Source organism: Pristiophorus japonicus, chromosome 18, assembly GCF_044704955.1.
Source record: "Pristiophorus japonicus isolate sPriJap1 chromosome 18, sPriJap1.hap1, whole genome shotgun sequence".
Taxonomy (NCBI): domain Eukaryota; kingdom Metazoa; phylum Chordata; class Chondrichthyes; family Pristiophoridae; genus Pristiophorus; species Pristiophorus japonicus.
The window spans coordinates 17,368,693-17,388,194 of NC_091994.1; the positions used below are offsets into that span (position 1 = coordinate 17,368,693).

The 19,502-nt window shown below is 42.3% G+C and overlaps 1 protein-coding gene across 4 annotated transcripts in view; it reads right to left on the minus strand.

Annotated features, from left to right (window-relative positions):
- Nucleotides 1–19,502, minus strand: part of polrmt (polymerase (RNA) mitochondrial (DNA directed)) — a 137,621-nt gene that overhangs the window by 39,817 nt on the left and 78,302 nt on the right. For 3 of the 4 annotated variants that reach the window (XM_070859707.1, XM_070859706.1, XM_070859709.1), the window contains one exon: nt 18,339–18,452. In XM_070859707.1, coding sequence (XP_070715808.1) covers nt 18,339–18,452 — 114 coding nt within the window. Of the gene's footprint in view, nt 1–1,637; nt 1,925–18,338; nt 18,453–19,502 lie in introns of those variants that run through there. The other variant, XM_070859708.1, reaches the window with a different exon arrangement.

The following is a 19,502-nucleotide window of genomic DNA, read 5'->3' on the forward strand; positions in this document are numbered from 1 at the left end:
CTGTAATATTGTATTTTTCATGTGCAACCCTTGAACTTACAATTTATATGATTGTATGATGTATTATATCACACATAGTTGTATGTGAGATGTTGGTCTGCATTTCATATGCATTTAATTCTATATTGGTCTGGTGCATTACAAAGCCATCATTTCCCAAACCCATGACCTCTACCACCTAGAAGGACAAGGGCAGCAGGCGCATGGGAACACCATCACCTGCAAGTTCCTCTCCAAGTCACACACCATCCTGATTTAGAAGCATATTGCCGTTCCTTCATCGTCGCTGGGTCAAAATCCTGGAACTCCTTCCCTAACAGCACTGTGGGAGTACCTTCACCACAAGGACTGCAGCGGTTCAAGGCGGCGACTCACCACCACCTTCTCAAGGGCAATTAGGGATGGGCAATAAATGCTGGCCTTGCCAGCAATGCTCACATCCCGGAACAAATTAAAAAAAAACTGAACTAAAGATTTCAGAATTGATTCCTGGTATGTGCTTAAGTAGCTGATCTCACCCATGGCAACAGTTCAAACACCTTTGGGCTAGGAAGAGGCAAGATTATCTGCAGCTCCCTTGCCCAACTATTATCCCGTGACCTCCACCTGAAAAGGTGTGTGTGTGGATGCCAGGATAGGACTGGGCTGCAACGTCCTCCATTTATGAATAGCCTGTGCAGCCTCATAGATGAAGAATGGCCACTTAGTTAAGGTACTGGAGAGGAACCGTATCTAAGCAAGTCAGTGACTTCAGAACAAGGGAGAAAATTGGAGGTATGAGGGGGAGAGAGGGGAGGGGGCAGAACAGTTGAAGAGCTGAAGGTTTTCTACTATCAGTGTACATTTACATTTTCCTATATGGTAGCACAATTCCCAACATGATACAAATTTTTACATCCAAATTGCTGTGGATAAGAAATGTTTATTCAATTGACTTTACTCTCTCACACGTGATAGGAGAACATCTTACAAAATTTACAATATACTGGTACTTGCATTTGATTGTCAAACATTTATTTTTGAAATACAGTAGCAAACATTTTCAAAAAGTTAGTCAGCATTGGTGTAATCATTCCAGTTATCTAGACAAGTTTTTATATTTATTCTAACCTATTCCATCAAACAAGAGTCACCTTTAAGAGTTTATTTATAATCATTCATATCCCCAAAATAGATGTTCTTAAATTTCAAATATAAATAAAGATTTTCTTTTAAAATAGGTCATCAGTTGATGTTACATCAAATTCTGATGGCAATGTCAAAATATCACACATCAGTTGCATTAATTTAAACAGTGCAACTCTGAAGTGTTATGTTGCTCTCTTCAGTGACTAAGGATAATGTTCCAACAGCAATTAATCATTGTATAACCCAACCCATTTGGCCACATTTTTGTAGCACAAATAGCATAGGTTTTAATGCTTATATAATAGAATTCATACACTAGATTTTTTTCATCTATATGATCGACATCCATAAATGGAGAGATTTTCAATTAACAAACAGAAAAAGCGCAAAATTACCTTTCATGATCTTATGCCATTGTGTCATTTTAAAATCCTAATAGTTTAATATATATTAAGACAATCATAGTCAGGACTGTGCAACCATTCTTCTACTGCCTTTTCATCGAATTCTTAAAATAAAACTCAGCTCTACAATTCGCACAGAGCCGAAAGGTTCAGTATCACAGATCAATTTCTGTTAGCCTGAAGGAGAACATTTGCCTGATTCATTCTATGAAGTACAGAACCACAGAAATTTACAACACAGAAGGAGGCCTTACAGCCATCATGTCTGTGCATGGTCTTTGCTGATCCATTTCAATACTAATCCCTGCTCTCTCCATGTTGCTCTGTCTCATCCTCTGCTTCAAATAGTTAATAAGGTGAGCACTATTCAGTACTTTCTTCAAATACCATCCCTGTAATAGAAATTCGTGTTCAAGTATTTTTTGCGAGTAGGGACCTCCTGTAAATATAGCAGGCTTTTTAACTGGCTGTATCACGACAATAATGTGACTGCACCTGAATGTTCTTGAACGCATTTCACAACCTGTGAAACACTGGGTTTAAACGGTGTACAGGATGAGGACCTACAGAAAATGTCAAGTGTAAATGACTTGGACCTGTGCAGTGAACTGAGATGCTAACTTTCTGTCAACAGAAGCAGCTCAAATAATTAATGGATTAATACCAAAAAACCTAGCATAACAGTCATTCGAATACTCGTTGGAACCTTGCCAAACGCTCAAGGTTTGAATTTTGCAACACTGTTTGGTCCTGGGCTATTTTATTCACAGAAGCATCCCACCAATACTAAATCTGAATTTCAAATACAGTGAAACCTGTATAATTAGACACCTGCAAAGAAACAAACACTTAGTCACCCAAATAACTCACATGGTAAAATATACAAGAGGCACTGTGAAACCACGGACACTTGCAAATTACGAACTGCGGACCGCCTTCAATGCACTGTGCCCTTTTATAACTTAAAATACGGGACACAGATTGTTGGAAAGCAGCTGTATCTGGAACTTTCAGTGAATCAGGATCACTGGTGCTTTCCCTTGCCGCTTGCTTCCTTACTGCCCCCAAATTTTCTTGAGCCCGTCACTTTGGTTGAGGTCAGTGTATGCAGGTTAGCGCGCTTTGTGTAAGGGATAATTTTTGTGGAATGGTAAGCTCTTTTCCCCAGTATCCATAGCCGCAGAGAAACTGCTCTATCTCTGGGATTGAATGCTGGTTAAAGAACTGCCCATTCGATAAAACCCATTTCCTTCACAAAACCCGCTGTCGCCTCGTGCTGTCCTGCATTCACTGACCTCACCAGTCTCCCGAATCAAGGAAAGTGTGTGCAAACAGCGAGAAGGGCTGTCCTTTTCTGCCCGAGCACTGTGTCCATACATTCTTTCAGTGGCTGCTGGCAGCTCCTCTCCCCCAACCCTGCCATTGTCTTCTTTCCCTCGGCTTCTAATGGTGGATTGGCTTCGGGATGTGAAGGTGGATGGCTGGCCCGGGTTCTCTCCCAGCTATCAGTCAGTACTCCTGCACACTCATTGCTCATCCAGAAAACTGCAGCTTCACTCCTACACATAATGTGACCTGCTGTGTTTTCCCTCCCAAATGTCCTCAATCTGTTCGAAGACTGGCCTTTGGAAGCTTCATTATACCGGCACGCCGTTCCATCACATTTCTCCCTTTTATTGTCCTGTGACTGCCCTAATGCCAGTGAGCACAACTGAGAAACACAGTTCATTACTGGAATTACACTCTGCTCTAAGTGAGAGCGGTGTGAACTGGAACAGGAGTTTCGACTGCAAAACTGTGAAGTGAATAGAGCTGAACGCTGGTGTGCAGGAGAGGAATTCTGAGCATTGCTGCAACTGATTAGGTGCTGATCATAATCTAAGCTGGCTCTTAAAAGATCATTGTACATACTGTAAAAAAAATGTTCCCAATGATCATTTTGAAAATCAGGACAGCTGATGGCAATCCCGAAGGTGGACATAATTTACAGGTTTCACTGTTCAGATAACACCTGCGCAGCCTCCAGTGCTCACACAGCATTACATAACTGAAGATTAACCAACCAAGGGTGTCGAGACATAATTCTGAGCAGTGCTCGGTTCAAGGGCCATTCACCCAGATGTGGCTCTTAAGCAAGTCACTGCTGAGGACTGTATCCACAAGCAAATTGATGTGTTTATACCCTTTACATAATTTAGCAATCATAAATAGCATTACAGTGGCCCACGAACAATAAAATTACAACTGGAATGTTGAATGCCAACAATTCAATCATTACATGTTTAAAAAAAAAATCACAGATTAGACTTACAACCTACCACAAACAATGAACAGATGGATGTTGGTATCCCTGAATAGGGAAGTCAAGGAGCCTGTTTTACTAATTTGCTTGAGCCACACTGATTTGACAAGTGTCCATGCATTTATAAATAGTACTTCAAATCAGTATAGTGGAGCAACACATTGGAGCAACCCCTGACTCTCTGTCCCATGACAACATTGGCCTGGATTTTACGATAGTAATAACGGTGAGGCTAACCACGCTAATAACAGAGAAAATCAGACAGCAACCTCTGGAGCATGCATATGTGCAATTAAAAGCAGAAATCTGGAAGTTGCTGTCAGAGATACCCCCACTCCTCCCATCTGTCTTTCTGAATCTTTATTTTGTTTTCTGTACATGATTTAAATCTAATTTATACTTCCTGATTTAGACTTTGTGTGGCTTGTGAGGATTCCTCAATCTGATTGGTTGAAGAGCCTGTTTGCAGATGCCACAGATCCCCTGTAAAGGGCGCTGTGCTGGATCAGACGGCGGATTAGAGGGAATCTATGCTGAGAAGCCCGCTGTGGGCAGCTATCAGCAGTCAATGGCGAGTGTCGTTCCTTCACTGATAAAGGTCCAGGGCAATATGACAATAGACTAGAGCTATAATAGGGTCAGAGAGTTTTGCAAGAAACAATTTGGGCCCAAGTTTCAGCTCGAGTTGCTCCAATTTTTTTTGAGCAACTAGTTTAGTACGGAGTATCTTAGAAATCGCAATTCTCGGCATTTAGTTTGCTCCAGTTCTAGTTAGTTAGAATAGTTTCGCTTTAGTACAGTTTTCAAAAGGAGGCGTTACCAGCTACTTACGGCTGTTTTGCAAGTTCAGGCAGCGAAAAGTTACTCCAAACCAACTTAGAACGAAGTGAGTGTCAATTTTTGTACGCTCAGAAAAACCGTGCCTACACTTTATAAATTAGGCGCAGGTAGCAAGAAATGGGGGGGGGGGGGGGGGGGGGGGGCGGCGTAAGGGAAGTGAGGGGATTTTCCAAAGCATTAAACACTTAACTTTTACCAATAAAGAGCCATCATCAATAATAAAGAAATCAATAAATCAACCAATCAAAATTTTTTTTTTAAATCAATCAATAAATAAAAAATGTAAAGTTCCTACTCACCTACTGCAGCACCGGGAGCCCTCCAACAACCCGCCGAAGAGGTGCTCGGGCGGGCGGGCCCCGCTGCCGAAGAGGTGCCGGTCGGGCGGGCCCCGCCGCCGGGGAGGAGTTTGGATGGGGCCTGCCACCAAAGAGCTGCAGTTCGGGCGGGCCCCGCCACCGGGGAGGAGTTCGGGTGGGCCCCGCTGCCGAAGAAATGCTGGTCGGACGGGCCCCGCCACCGAAGAGCTGTTGGTCGGGCGGGCCCCACCACCGAAGAGCTGTTGGTCAGGCGGGCCCCACCGCCGAGGAGGTAAGGGCAGGCAGACCACTCGGCCAGGGATAGGGTCGCTCGGAGACAGGATGCGCTGGGAGGGCCAGGAGCTACTGCGCACACGCGCAGCTGCCGGCACTCTTTTTGCGCGCAGCTGTAGCTCCGCCCCCAGCTACTTGTGTTGCGCTGCATTGACTGTGAACAGGCCTGTTGGACTCGGAGAATCGCGTGGTTAAGTTTTAGGCACTTTTCTTATTCTAAAAAATAGGCAGACCTCTCGGAGTGCGCTGTTCTGGGAGGACATCCAAAATGTGGGCCCAAAGACTCTCGTGTACATACTAACAACTTGAACCATAAAGTTGACGTGGGAGAACTAAATACAATGCTGTATGATACATACAACGATTTTAATTTTCCTGTTTATATTTTGCAACACAGTACTGTGGTTTTCCTGATCATGACTTCTTTATACAAATTACTATCTCATGATTCCATTACGATGAATGTAGCAGGATGAAAATATAGGACTGTACATCTGCTCTCAGATAATGCGCACATATTGATTGATCATGTCATCTCCTGTAATATGAAAGCTAAATTGGTGACTGCTTTCCCATTCTAATTATTCTCAGCACTTGCCCTTGTGTACTTTTCCAACCTTCCTATTGTATGCCCTTGAAATCTAGTCAGCGTTCATTAAATTGTCTAGATAACAGGATGCAGGTTAGATAGAAGTAAACGACATGCAATCTCTGGAGATGTTTAAAACACATAACTTACAAAGGTGAGAGCAAGAAAGATTACTCATATATATTTCATGTCATATTAAACATAAAAATCAGTGTATCCAAAAAATCCAGATGGTGTTGCGGTTTGAAATTTTGGTCTTTAGGTCAACCCTAGCCGTTCCAATCAAACAGAAAAAATGTTGACTAATTAGTGCAGAACAAACTCCCAGAAGGAATAGCGGAGGCCAAAATCTTATTATTCCAATCTTATTAAGCAGTTCAAGAGCATGTAGGATATCATGATTGGGGGGGAAGGGAGAAAAACTGTAGGTTTTCTTTGAGTGGATGAGGTAAAGTGGGCTGCATGTCCTCTTTCAATTGTATTTATCTTCCGATTCCACAGGTGTCAAAGTACTTTACCCAAGTGAGGTAATGCTTTCTTTTTATGTGAGGCTAGGCAATGAGCATTGGTAGACTATATAACCATGGCAGGGGGAGGGGGTGAATCACAGCCAGACCCGAACCTTTCCTCATTCGACATGCACACACAAACACTTCCTATTATAATACCAGGGGTGCAAATATTGGCTAATTTTCTTCTTCCTAGACCAGGCCCATTGATGTCAATTATATGACCCTGATCTTATCCTGGCTGAGATCAGTTAACTCTTCACAGACCACAGAATGAACCTGGGCTTGTCTAGTCTGTATGGATCAGGTATATACTGCCACTCGAAACTGAACCAAAAGGGAAGCTTGACTTAAATTTAAAGGGCTCAAATTTGGCCCACCCCTTTTGTCGGCGCACTCACCAGAGATGCACCGACTTTGTGGGCTGAAAACAGCGACTAAAAAAGCCCCCCCGATGCCACTCCCGGGGCTTGGCGTGGCCAGTCGATTGGGGGGCGGAGCTAGGGCCCTGCGCCAGAAACAGTGCCGGCAGTTCTGCACATGCGCGTTGGGGTGTGCGCGCATGTTCAGTAGCTCCTGCCCCCAGCCTGTGTGCATGCTGCAGCATGGGACCCGATGTGTCCCGCCCCGGTTGGCCCACTGCCTTCCCGGGACAACAAACAGGTTGGTGCGGGGAGTTTTTTTTTGATCTGGGGGGGCGGGGAGAGGAGAGTTTTGATCGGGGGGGAGGAAGTTTTGATCCGGTGCGGAGAGTTTTGATGGGGAGAGGGGGAGGAGTTTTGATCCGGGGGGGGGGGGGGGGGGAGAGGAAGAGAGAGAAGAGAAAGTTTTGATCCCGGGGAGGGGGGTAACAGAGAGGAGAGTTTTGATTGGGGGGGGGGGGGGGGAGAAAGAGTTTTGATCCCATGGGGGGGGGGTGATAATTATGTAGCCAGTAATTTTAATGAGCTTACTCAAGACTCTCCTTAACTCTGTTGATGAAAATACTTTCCTACATAAGAACAACGAGCAGGAGGTACTTCTATTTTTTATTTGGATATTTTGAAAAAATTATGTAAATATATTTTGTCTTTTACTTTTATTTTGTACTTTAAGTTTCCATGAATGCTTCTGTTGTATAGTAAATTAACTTTGCGAAGTTTGTCATATGATGTCCTGTATAGCTGTTTGATCCTATTCACATTCTTTAGTCAGGTCATTAAGTTCTGCTGGCCTCCGATGTACCTACCTGCGCTGATTTCTTAACTCTCTGCAAGGGTTTTCTGTGCGGCCATAAGTGGCCACATACACTGGCCTAAGTTAGTTTGGAGTAACTATTAGCTGTCCAAAGTGGCGTAAATGGCTAAAACAAGCGGAGGAGGCTGGTAACGCCCCCTTTGGAAAAAAACTAAACTAAACAAAAAAAATCCTAACTAACTCACTTACACTGGCACAAATTGAATGTGCAAAATGGGGATTTTTAAGATACTCCAGAAAAATCAAGTTGCTCCAAAAAAAAACGGAGCAACTCCTGGGCAACTTTGAGCCCAAAAAGACTAAATTACAAGCTTATGAAATTTTTATGCAAAACCTCAACCAGTCTTCAAAATAAGAGTCTTCAAAATGATTAATAAAGAGTACAAAGCAAGGACATCAAGTAATACAATGTATATACAATTCTAGTGACTAACACATGAATGTCAAAGTAATTTGTGCATGACATTATATTCAAAAATAATATCTGATATAACCCAGCATTTTTTCAGTTTATGCTATGGTGATTTTTGTTAAGTCAGATGGAAAGTTGCACTGGAAACAATTAATTGCATTACTCTTGCATTTATAATTGCCAACCAGTTACTGTATACAGTATAAATAAGGTTGTCCAAATAATTTGCAGAATGTAATTGAAAGTTTCAACTTCTCAATAAGATTAAGACTTGGAAATAAAATGGGCAGCTTCCAAAATTCATAATTGATCATAGAGTGATACAGCACAGGAGGAGGCCATTCGGCCCATTGTACCTGTGTATTTAGTAGAGCTTGGTGGCAGTTTTGAGGGCCTGGTCTTCAAACACTCTTTTCCTCAGGCGGCCGAAGGCTGCACTGGCACACTGGAGGTGGTGTTGGATCTCGTCATCAATGCCTGCTCTTGTTGATAGGACGCTCCCGAGATATGGGAAGTGGTCCACGTTGTCCAGCGTGGCGCCATGGATCTTGATGACTGGGGGGCAGTGCTGTTCAGCGAGGCCCTCAAAACTGCCACCAAGCTCATGGTCTACAGGGCTGTAGTAATACCCGCCCTCCTGTATGGCTCAGAAACATGGACCATGTACAGTAGACACCTCAAGTTGCTGGAGAAATACCACCAATGATGTCTCCGCAAGATCCTAGCAATGTTAGCGTCCTCGACCAGGCCAACATCCCCAGCATTGACCACACTTGATCAGCTCCGCTGGGCAGGCCACATAGTTCGCATGCCAGACACGAGACTCCCAAAGCAAGCGCTCTACTTGGAACACCTTCACGGCAAACGAGCCAAAGGTGGGCAGCGGAAACGTTACAAGGACACCTTCAAAGCCTCCCCGATAAAATGCAACATCCCCACCGACACCTGGGAGTCACTGGCCAAAGACTGCCCGAAGTGGAGGAAGTGCATTCGGGAGGGCGCTGATCACCTCGAGTCTCGTCGCTGAGTGCACGCAGAAATTAAGCACAGACGGCGGAAAGAGCGTGCGGCAAACCAGTCCCACCCATCCCTTCCCTCAACGACTATCTGTCCCACCTGTGATAGAGACTGTGGTTCTCGTATTGGACTGTACAACTACCTAAGAACTCATGTTAAGAATGAAGTAAGTCTTCCTCCATTCCGAGAGACTGCCTATGATGATGGTAAAGCTATCCAATTAGTCCCACTCCCATGCGCTTTCCCCACAGCCCTGTAATTTGTTTCCCTGCATGTATTTATTCAATTCCCTTTTCAAAGTTAAAAATCTGCTTTAACCACCCTTTCAGGCAGTGCATTCCAGATCACAACAACTTGCTTTAAAAATGTTTTCTTCCGTTGCCCCTGGTTCTTTTGCCAATCGGCGTAAATCTCTATACTCTGGTTACTGACCCTTCTCAGGATTGTCGTAAAAACCCATCTGGTTCATTAATGTTCTTTAGGGAGTTTGCCGACCTTACCTGGTCTGGCCTATATGTGACTCCAGATCTACAGAAATGTGGTTGACTCTTAACTCGCAAGCTACTCAGTTGTTCAAGGGCAATTAGGGATGGGCAATAAATGCTGGCCTTGCCAGCAATGCCCAAATTCCAAGAACAATTTTTTTTTTTTTAATCAAGAAGAGGCAGCATGAATTTGTTAAAAGTCAAATTGTGTCTGACTAACTTGATTTCATTCTTCAATGAGATAACAAAAAAGGTTGATCAAGGTAATGCAGAAGATGTTGCATATATGCACTTTTGGAAGGCATTTGACAAAGTGCCACACAGCAAGCTTATTTAGAAGATGGAAGCCCAAGGAATTAAGGTCAAATGGTGGTATGGATTAAGCAATTGGCTCAGGTACAGGAAGCAAAGAGTGATGTTTTTCAAACTGGGAAGTGGTGTGCAGTGGTGTGCCCCAAGGGTCAGTGTTGGGTCCATTACTCTCTTCAATTTTTGTAAACTACCTAGACTCGGGTGTAGGGAGCAGCATTATAAAGTCTGCAGATGATACAAAACTTGGCAAAGTAGCAGATAGTGATGAGGATCAGTTTAGACTTCAGGATGACAGACAGGATGGTGAAATGGGCAGAAGCATGGCAGATGGATCTGGACGCAGAGAAGTGTGCAGTGATGCACTTTGAGAGGACCAATATGGAAAGACATTATACTATAAATGTCACGATTTTGAAAGTGTAGATGAACAGAGAGACCTTGGTGTCCATATACATAAATCCTTAAAGGTGGCATAGCAAGTTGATAAGGTGGTTAAAAAAGCATACGTGCTATTTGGGTTTATAAAAAAAGACGCATTTATATAGCGCCTTTCATGACCACCAGACGTCTCAAAGGGCTTTACAGCCAAGTACTTTTTGAAGTGTAGTCACTGTTGTAATGTGGGAAACGTGGCAGCCAATTTGCACACAGCAAGCTCCCACAAATAGCAACGAGATAATGGCCAGATAATCTGTGTTTTTATTATATTATAAATAGAAGAATAAAATATAAAATCAAAGAGATCATGCTAGAAATTTATACATCACTGGTTAGGCCTCAGCTGGATTATTGTGGACAAGTCTGAGCACCACACTTCAGGAAAGATGTAAAGGCCTTAGCAGGGGTGCAGAGGAAGTTTACCAAGATGTTACCAGGGACAAGGGACTTCGGTTTTGAGGAAAGGTTAGAAAAGTTAGCACTGTTCTCCTTGGAACAGAGAAGGTTAAGATGTGGCCTAATAGAGGTTTTCAAGATGATGAGAGGTTTTGATAAGAGTAGAGAAAAACGATTCTCTCTGGCGAGTAGGTCAATAACCAGAGGCCATAGATTTTAAATAATTGGTAAAAGATGAGAAGGGAGATATGCAGAATGTTTTTCACTCAGCTGTCGGGATCTGGAATGCTCTAGCTGAAAAAGTGGTGGAAGCTGATTCCATTATTAATTTTAAAAGAGAGTTGGACAGGTACTGGAGGATAAGGAACTTACAGGGTTACAGACAAAAAGCGGGGATGTGGGACTAAGACAAAAAGCGGGGATGTGGGACTAAGCATGACTGCTCTTTCCAAGAGCCAGCACAGGCTCAACCGGCCAAATGGTCTCCTTCTGTGCTCTAAATTTCTATGATTCTATAAGTTCAAAGTCATCTTTTTCTTCCCAAGCATGTTCCACTTACCACATGATATGTCTCAACTTATACATATATGGTATCCCAACATGTTATATTCTGAAAGAAATCTATCTAATTTGCATTTGAACGAATCAATACCAAACCATCTCCCTGGGGAGTCCGTTCCACAGATTGACCACTCGCTTGCTGAAATATTGTTTCCTCAGATTAGTTTTGATTTTAGCCCCCTTCAAGCCCCCTGTCCGGTAGTTCTGTCATTCTGGACAAAGTGAAATAGCTCGTCATAGTCTACCTTATTTAGTCCCTTACGAGTCCTAAAAACAGCAATTATATCACCTCTCAACCTTCTCTATTCCAGTGAGAACATGATTTAATGTTCCCATTGTCATAAAACATTGCATCCTTTGACTTACAATGAGCAAAATAGTGCTAATATATACATGTCTCTTAATATAAATTGCACCGTGAAACTGCAAATTGCACTATAAAATGTTCAAAAGACTGTAAAATTCCATTTTATAAAATGTCTCCAATGAATACCAATCTACTATCCATGGTCTGAAAGCTGATTAAATTGCAAAATTTACATGGGTCCTGAATTTTATACTCACCCATTTTGTATCAATTTCAGTAGTACTTTAGAACAAAACTTTTGCCCAAACAAGATGAGTTATTAAAGGAATATTGTATTACTAACAGAGTAATTACTGACGTGTTCTTTAAGAACTGAAATAAATAAGCATAAGAATATAAGAAATAGGAGCAGGAGCAGGTCATTTGGCCCCTTGAGCCTGCTCTACCATTCAATAAGATCATGGTTGATCTGATCATGGACTCAGCTCCACTTCCCTGCCCATAACTCTTTACTCCCTTATCGCTCAAAAATCTGTCTATCTCCGCTTTAAATATATTCAATGACGCAGCCTCCACAGCTCTCTGGGGCAGAGAATTCCATAGATTTACAACCCTCAGGGAAGGAATTCCTCCTCAGTTTTAAATGGGCGGCCCCTTATTCTAAGACTATGTCCCCTAGTTTTAGTTTCCCCTAAGAATGGAAATATCTTCTCTGCATCCACCTGTCCAGCCCCCTAAAGAAACATTCAAGTATGCAGTAGTACCTAGCAGCGACAAGCTTTTCCAGCCTTGGGTGCTTCCAGTTTGGCCTCTTATGGGCTAGTCTGAAACTCTGGCTTTGATGTAAATAAATTGGGGTACATATGACTGTCCTGCAGAGCAGGAACAGCAGGCAGTGATTCAAAATGGTGGGTTTCACTGACGGGTAAAGTGCAAGGTAAAAATAAGATATCTCCCAATTGACAAGATATACTAGTCATTTTTTTAGTTCATTTAGAGAAGCACTTTCTAAAGTACCCTTACTTTTTTTCCCTTTCCTTATTTCATGTCAGCAATAAGATTTGAGCCTGTTTTTTCGATAATACAAACTCAGCATTCTGAATAATATGGAAAGATTGCAACATGATAATGAAGAGTCTGGAGAAAGGAAATCTAATGTTAAATTGATTTACATTTTTGAGGTGACAAGTTCAAGTACTGTATGTTTATATATACATGGTCCTACGCATTGATGCTCTGAACAAACCTCTTTCTTCTAAAGGAACTCAGAGGAGGAGAGAAAGCTGTGAGTCAAAGTTAGGTCAAAACACTGCTAACATTTAGCTTTAATGAAGAAGTCAGGCATGCAAACTACATGAGGTACTTGGAGAGTAAGGGACAATTATTAAGGTTGGTTTAAATCTACTTAAGAAATTCAAAGATGCAGATTTGAGCCCCATAATCTAGTTGTCACTTCAGTGCAGTATTGGGGGAGTGTAATATTAGTAGAGATGCTGCTATTTGGGTGAGATGGCATTGAAGTGAGGCCTTGTCTGTGTCCAATTGTTCAGGCAGAGGTTAAAGTATGCCAAGACTTGATCCTGGCAGAGGTGGGGTCCAGTATAACTTAAAAATCCACTTCTCTTACTACAATCAATCAACTGGTGTTGGGAATGAGACATATTTGAAAAGTCAGCAATACAACTATATTTTGAAGATCTTTGGCACTGTAACAAAATCCCTCCGCTCCTATTTCCTTCCAAGGCAAGCGCCTGAGTAGGGCCAGAATCGATGTGGGTGCCTGCCTCCATAACACTTACGATTCTGATTTCAGGATTTGGAATGGAGTCATAGGTGTATCCATGGGATAGGTGGCACTTTCTCACCATCCCAGATGGCAAATTTTCTCTTGTGTGGTCTTTAACGTTACTGAGATGACTCATGGATAAAGTAACCAATTAAGTTCCAGCTCTTCCAGCGCAATGGCTTTAGAAAAAAAGTACAATGTTAAAGTATCAACCCACACAACAGAGTTTGATACTGCAAATTGTAACTATAATTGAACACTAAGTACAATGCAAATTTACTTTTGTACAACATTGTGGTGGAATTAAAACCTACTGGTTTAGATCTGGTTTATTTTTCTCTAATATGTACCATACAAAGGGGAGAAAAATGAGTCATTATTTTGGTGGTCTACAATTAATTTTGCAAATTGCTAACTGATTAAAATGATCCAGGTTATCAGAGGTGGTGATTCTAGGCAATTGTTCAGCTGCGACACACTGGAAAAATATCAGTCTGACTGAGACCAGCTGTTCTTCTCTAGTTCTCAAGGTCAAAAAGGTAGGTTTTAAGGAGCGTCTTAAAGGAGAGAGAGGTAGAGAGGCGGAGAGATTTAGGCAGGGAATTCCAGAGCTTAGGGCCTAGGCAACAGAAGGCACGGCCACCAATGGTTGAGTGATTATAATCAGGGAATGCTCAAGAGACATCTCGGGGGGATTGCGGGGTTGGAGGAGATTACAGAGATAGAGAGGGACGAGGCCATGGAGGGATTTGAAAGCATGATTAGAATTTTATTGTAATCATATTATGTCCAAGCCACTGAAGAGAAGTAATGTGTGTAAAAGACATTCTCTTCACGTTAACAACAGCCACATACTTTGTGAACAGAATGATAATCTTCCCCACGAGAAATTCTGTTTTTGCTCATTGGAAACTTCAAATTCAGAAGCAAATTCACATGTAACAACATATATTTATATAGCACCTTTAACGTAGTGAAACGTCCCAAGGCGCTTCACAGGAGTATTATGAGACAAAAAATTTGACACCGAGCCGCATAAGGAGAAATTAGGGCAGGTGACCAAAAGCTTGGTCAAAGAGATAGGTTTTAAGGAGCATCTTAAAGGAGGAGAGGTAGAGAGGTTTAGGCAGGGAATTCCAGAGATTAGGGCAGAAGCAACAGAAGGCACGGCCACCAATGGTTGAGCGATTATAATCAGGGAATGCTCAAGAGACATCTCGGGGGGTTGTGGGGCTGGAGGAGATATCCAGAGATAGGGTGGGGCGAGGCCATGGAGGGATTTGAAAGCATGATTAGAATTTTGATATTGAGACGTTGCTTAACCGGGAGCAAGATCCTACAAATCCCCTGGGAGGACAGACACACCAACATTAGCGTCCTTGTCCAGGCCAACATCCCCTGTATTGAAGCACTGACCACACTTGATCAGCTCCGCTGGACAGGCCACATAGTTCGCATGCCAGACACGAGACTCCCAAAGCAAGCACTCTACGTGGCACTTGTCCACGGCAAACGAACGAAACGTTAAAAAGGACACCCTCAAAGCCTCCCTGATAAAGTGTGACATCCCCACTGACACCTGGGAGTTCATGGCCAAAGACCACCCTAAGTGGAGGAAGTGAATCCGGGAGGGCGCCGAGCTCCTCGAGTATCGTCGTCAAGAGCTTGCAGAAATCAAGCGCAGACAACGGAAGGAGTGTGTGGCAAACCAGGCTCCTCGTCCACCCTTCCCTTCAACCACTGTCTGTCCCAGAGTGGAAGCAAGTCTTCCTCTATTCCGAGGGGATGATGATGATGTGATGATGATGATGTGATGATGATGATGTGATGATGATGATGATGATGTGATGATGATGATGTGATGATGATGATGATGATGATGATGTGATGATGATGATGTGATGATGATGAGATGATGATGATGTGATGATGATGTGATGATGATGATGTGATGATGATGTGATGATGATGATGTGATGATGATGATGATGTGATGATGATGATGTGATGATGATGATGTGATGATGATGATGTGATGATGATGATGATGATGGTGATGATGATGATGGGATGATGATGATGATGGTGATGATGGTGATGATATGATGATGATGATGATGTGATGATGATGATGATGTGATGATGATGATGTGATGATGATGATGATGATGTGATGATGATGATGATGTGATGATGATGATGTGATGATGATGATGATGTGATGATGATGATGATGTGATGATGATGATGTGATGATGATGATGTGATGATGATGATGTGATGATGATGATGATGTGATGATGATGATGTGATGATGATGATGATATGATGATGATATGATGATGATATATGATATGATATGATTATGATATGATTATGATATGATGATGATGATGATGATGATGATGATGATGATGATGGGTGAACGGGATTTGGTGCGAGTTAGGACATGGGCAGCCGGATTTTGGATCACCTCTATCTTACATAGTACATGAGAGATTGCTAATACGATTTGGGCCCAATATCTATTGAATTACAAATACATTTAATATTTTCAATTAATGGATCCATCTGATCCAATCAGTTTAAAATCTATCTGACTTGCTGAATGTTGGATCTTGACTGATGATAGGGTCATGAGACACAGTGACGTGTGTGTGCCTTCGGTGTTAATGCTGCAATGGAGAGTTGTCCACCACAATTTGAAAATGGATAAACATTGTTGAAAACTTCAAAGCATCAGAAAACCTTGTTAGTGGTTCAAACAGCAGCGGAATCTATGACTGTACAGTAAGAATGGACTATTTTGATGAATGGAGAAGAGCAGATCAACGTGAAGGTTGAGAGCTATTGACCGGTCAATCATTAATTTCCCAGAATTATGCAGTCATCCATTATTTAAAAACATACTGCAGCTGTACTTGTGGCATTCCCCAAGCTGATTTACAGTTTTCATGGACAAAAAGGACAGAATTTGATCCCCAAAACAAAAGCGAAAATCCCATTCAATAAAAATGGAATTTGATTTAGATCAGCACCCCTACTCAAGGGTTAAATTGTGAGGATAGGTTGCACAGAATAGGCTTGTATTCCATTGGATTTAGAAGATGGCTGCAAGTTTGCAAGTTTGTCTGGAATGTGTAATTTGATCCTGTCTGCTGCAGAGTAATTTAAGTTCTCTGCAATGAGTAATTTGATCCCGTCATTGTCAGACAGGCAGGCTACAGAGTTTCGTGTGCTGCTGTGATTGTACAGTATGGCTAAGGAAGATGCAAATCATCTGAGAATGGTGATATGGTAGAATGCACAAAGTAGAGCTGTAGTTAGCTTTGTGAGGATCCTCTGCTACCCAGTGTTCTGCAATTGTAATTATAGTTGTCCTTGGCTGGTAATATAAAAGACTTTGGGCAGGAATTTGGCCAGCATATCCGCCGGGGTTTTTGGTGGTACCCCTGTATTCGTATTTTTTGGTGGTATACATCGGTGCGAGTTTGATGAATCTGTTCTGCCGGCGGTTTCGAAATACCGCTGGGGAGCGGACCGCCGACGGGGAACACTGGAAAAACCACTACCGCTCAAGCTTGGTGGTAGCAGTGAGCCGTAGGTGAGGAGAAAAAAAACGCCCACGGGAAACCAGCCGGAGCAGCAGTTCAATCGGTATGAAACATAGAAAATAGGTGCAGGAATAGGCCATTCGGCCCTTTGAGCCCGCACCACCATTCAATAAGATCATGGCTGATCATTCACCTCAGTACCCCTTTCCTGCTTTCTCTCCATACCCCTTGATCCCTTTAGCCGTAAGGGCCATATCTAACTCCCTCTTGAATATATCCAATGAACTGGCATTAACAGCTCTGCAGTAGAGAATTCCACAGGTTAACAACTCTCTGAGTGAAGAAGTTTCTCCTCATCTCGGTTCAATCTGGCTTACCCCTTATTCTTAGACGTTGGTTCTGGACTTCACCAACATCGGGAACAGTCTTCATGCATCTAACCTGTCCAGTCCCATCAGAATTTTATATGTTTCTATGAGATTCCCTTTCATCTTTCTAAACTCCAATGAATACAGGCCCAATCGATCCAGTCTCTCCTCATATGTCAGTTGTGCCATCCCGGGAATCAGTCTGGTGAACCTTTGCAGTACTCCCTCAATAGCAAGAACTTCCTCAGATTAGGAGACCAAAACTCAGCACAATATTCCAGGTGTGGTCTCACCAAGACCCTGTACAACTGCATTAAGACCTCCCTGCTCCTATACTCAAATCCCCTACCTATGAAGGCCAACATACCATTTGCCTTCTTCACCGCCTGCTGTACCTGCATGCCAACTTTCAATGATTGATGTACCATGACACCCAGGTCTCGTTGCACCTCCCCTTTTCCTAATTTGTCGCCATTCAGATAATATTCTGCCTTCATGTATTTGCCACCAAAGTGGATAATCTCACTCCGAGCAGCAAAGCAACGTGCTTTGGTGGGCCCCACTTCCGGTTTCCTCTCCAGTCGGCTCTAGGTGCACGCGCGACTGATCCGAGAGCACATACGCAGTCCCAAAACAGTCGTCAGGCTCCCCCATACGGGTGCGCATGCGCAGAAGGACTGATACGCCTCACAAGCAATCACTCCCTTAGAAGACTATGGGGTGATCTAATTGTGTTTAAGATGATTAAAGTATTTGATAGGGTAGGTAGAAAGAAACCATTTCCTCTGGTAGTGGAGTCCAGAACCTTAAACTGAAAGCTATATCTGAGGTTCAGGGGCGATATCAGGATGCACTTCTTCACACAAGTGGAAATCTGGAACATTCCCCCTAAAAAGCTGTTGAGGTGAGGTCAATTGAAAATTTCAAAACTGAGATAGATTTTTGTTAGGTAAGGGCATTAAGGGACATGGAACCAAGGCAGGGAAATGGAGTTGAAATACAGAGCAGGTATGATCCAATTGAATGGCAGATCAGTTTACCAGATATGCAAGTTAATTATTATGCTTTTCAACAAGATATAGATCATTGTACAGTACTTACTAATGTAGTCCTGGTCCGGTGGTAAGGTTGCACAATTGGAAGTCCCAGTGGTGTTACCCACTCCACTGAGCTTCCTGATCTTGCAATTAGTCGTGCACTTTCTGTCAGCCAGTCCTAAAGATAAAAAAATGTTTCAAGTGAAAAGATGTCATGAAGCAACAATTCACTGTAGCCCATGATTATTAAATTTTAAAACAAAAACCCAACTGACCACAAATTTGCGATGGAAATCAACTGTAAAACTCCTGAGGTAATAAAATATTTGTTGCTCCTTGTGGATTTCAATATGCACTTTTGCTTATCACTGTGATTATGGAGTCATAAATACAGCTCAAGACCGTATGCCTGGACAGACCTGGAATACTAGCCATCTGCATTTTCAAGCAGCAAAATCCATTTTTATAGCAATTTATGAATTATGATTTTTTTTTGCAGCGACATATGCTGAGAAAGACTAGCTGTTTGGATTCCTGATACAAAAATGGCAGCTTTCACAAAGACTGGAAGGTAATTCGCCAATTTTATTAAATTAAAAAGAACTAAGCAAATATATTTTTGCAGAGATTCTGCATGTAGTCTGGAATTAAATCGTTAAAGTATTAGTGATTTTAATTGCAGTATGTAGTTCACTTAAACATTAGCGATATTTGTACCAAGCAAAAGCTGTTCGAGGCTTTAAAAGTATATGTAGCCAGAAGGAGCAAGACTGAATTTATGATCATATAATATGGACTATGTTTTTAAAGTTAGGCACCAAAACTGAGAATAGGTAGCCTAACTTGAAAAGCTCACACATATTAAAACTGTGATTCTGGTCTCAATCATCTGAAAACTCAGTATTGTTTCCAGCTTGCAAATTATGTATCATTCTACTTAACAGAAATAATTTTAAGACCTGCTTTATAAAGAAGAATTTTGTAAAATGTTCATTATAAATAAGTATTTTGGTTTAAATGCCAACTCCCACCTCCGTGGACCTTCAGCTGCATCCTCAATCAACTTCCTTGAGGAAGTCAATTTTTGTGTTAACATTGTGAAACAGTTAAAACATTTTTGCTCCAAATGGATCAGGTGGAATGTAAACAGTTTAGTGTGCAGATGAGACAGTTTTGGTCCCTGGATTGTGCTGAATTAGCTGCCGGGCCTTGCATAGGGTCTGAGAGA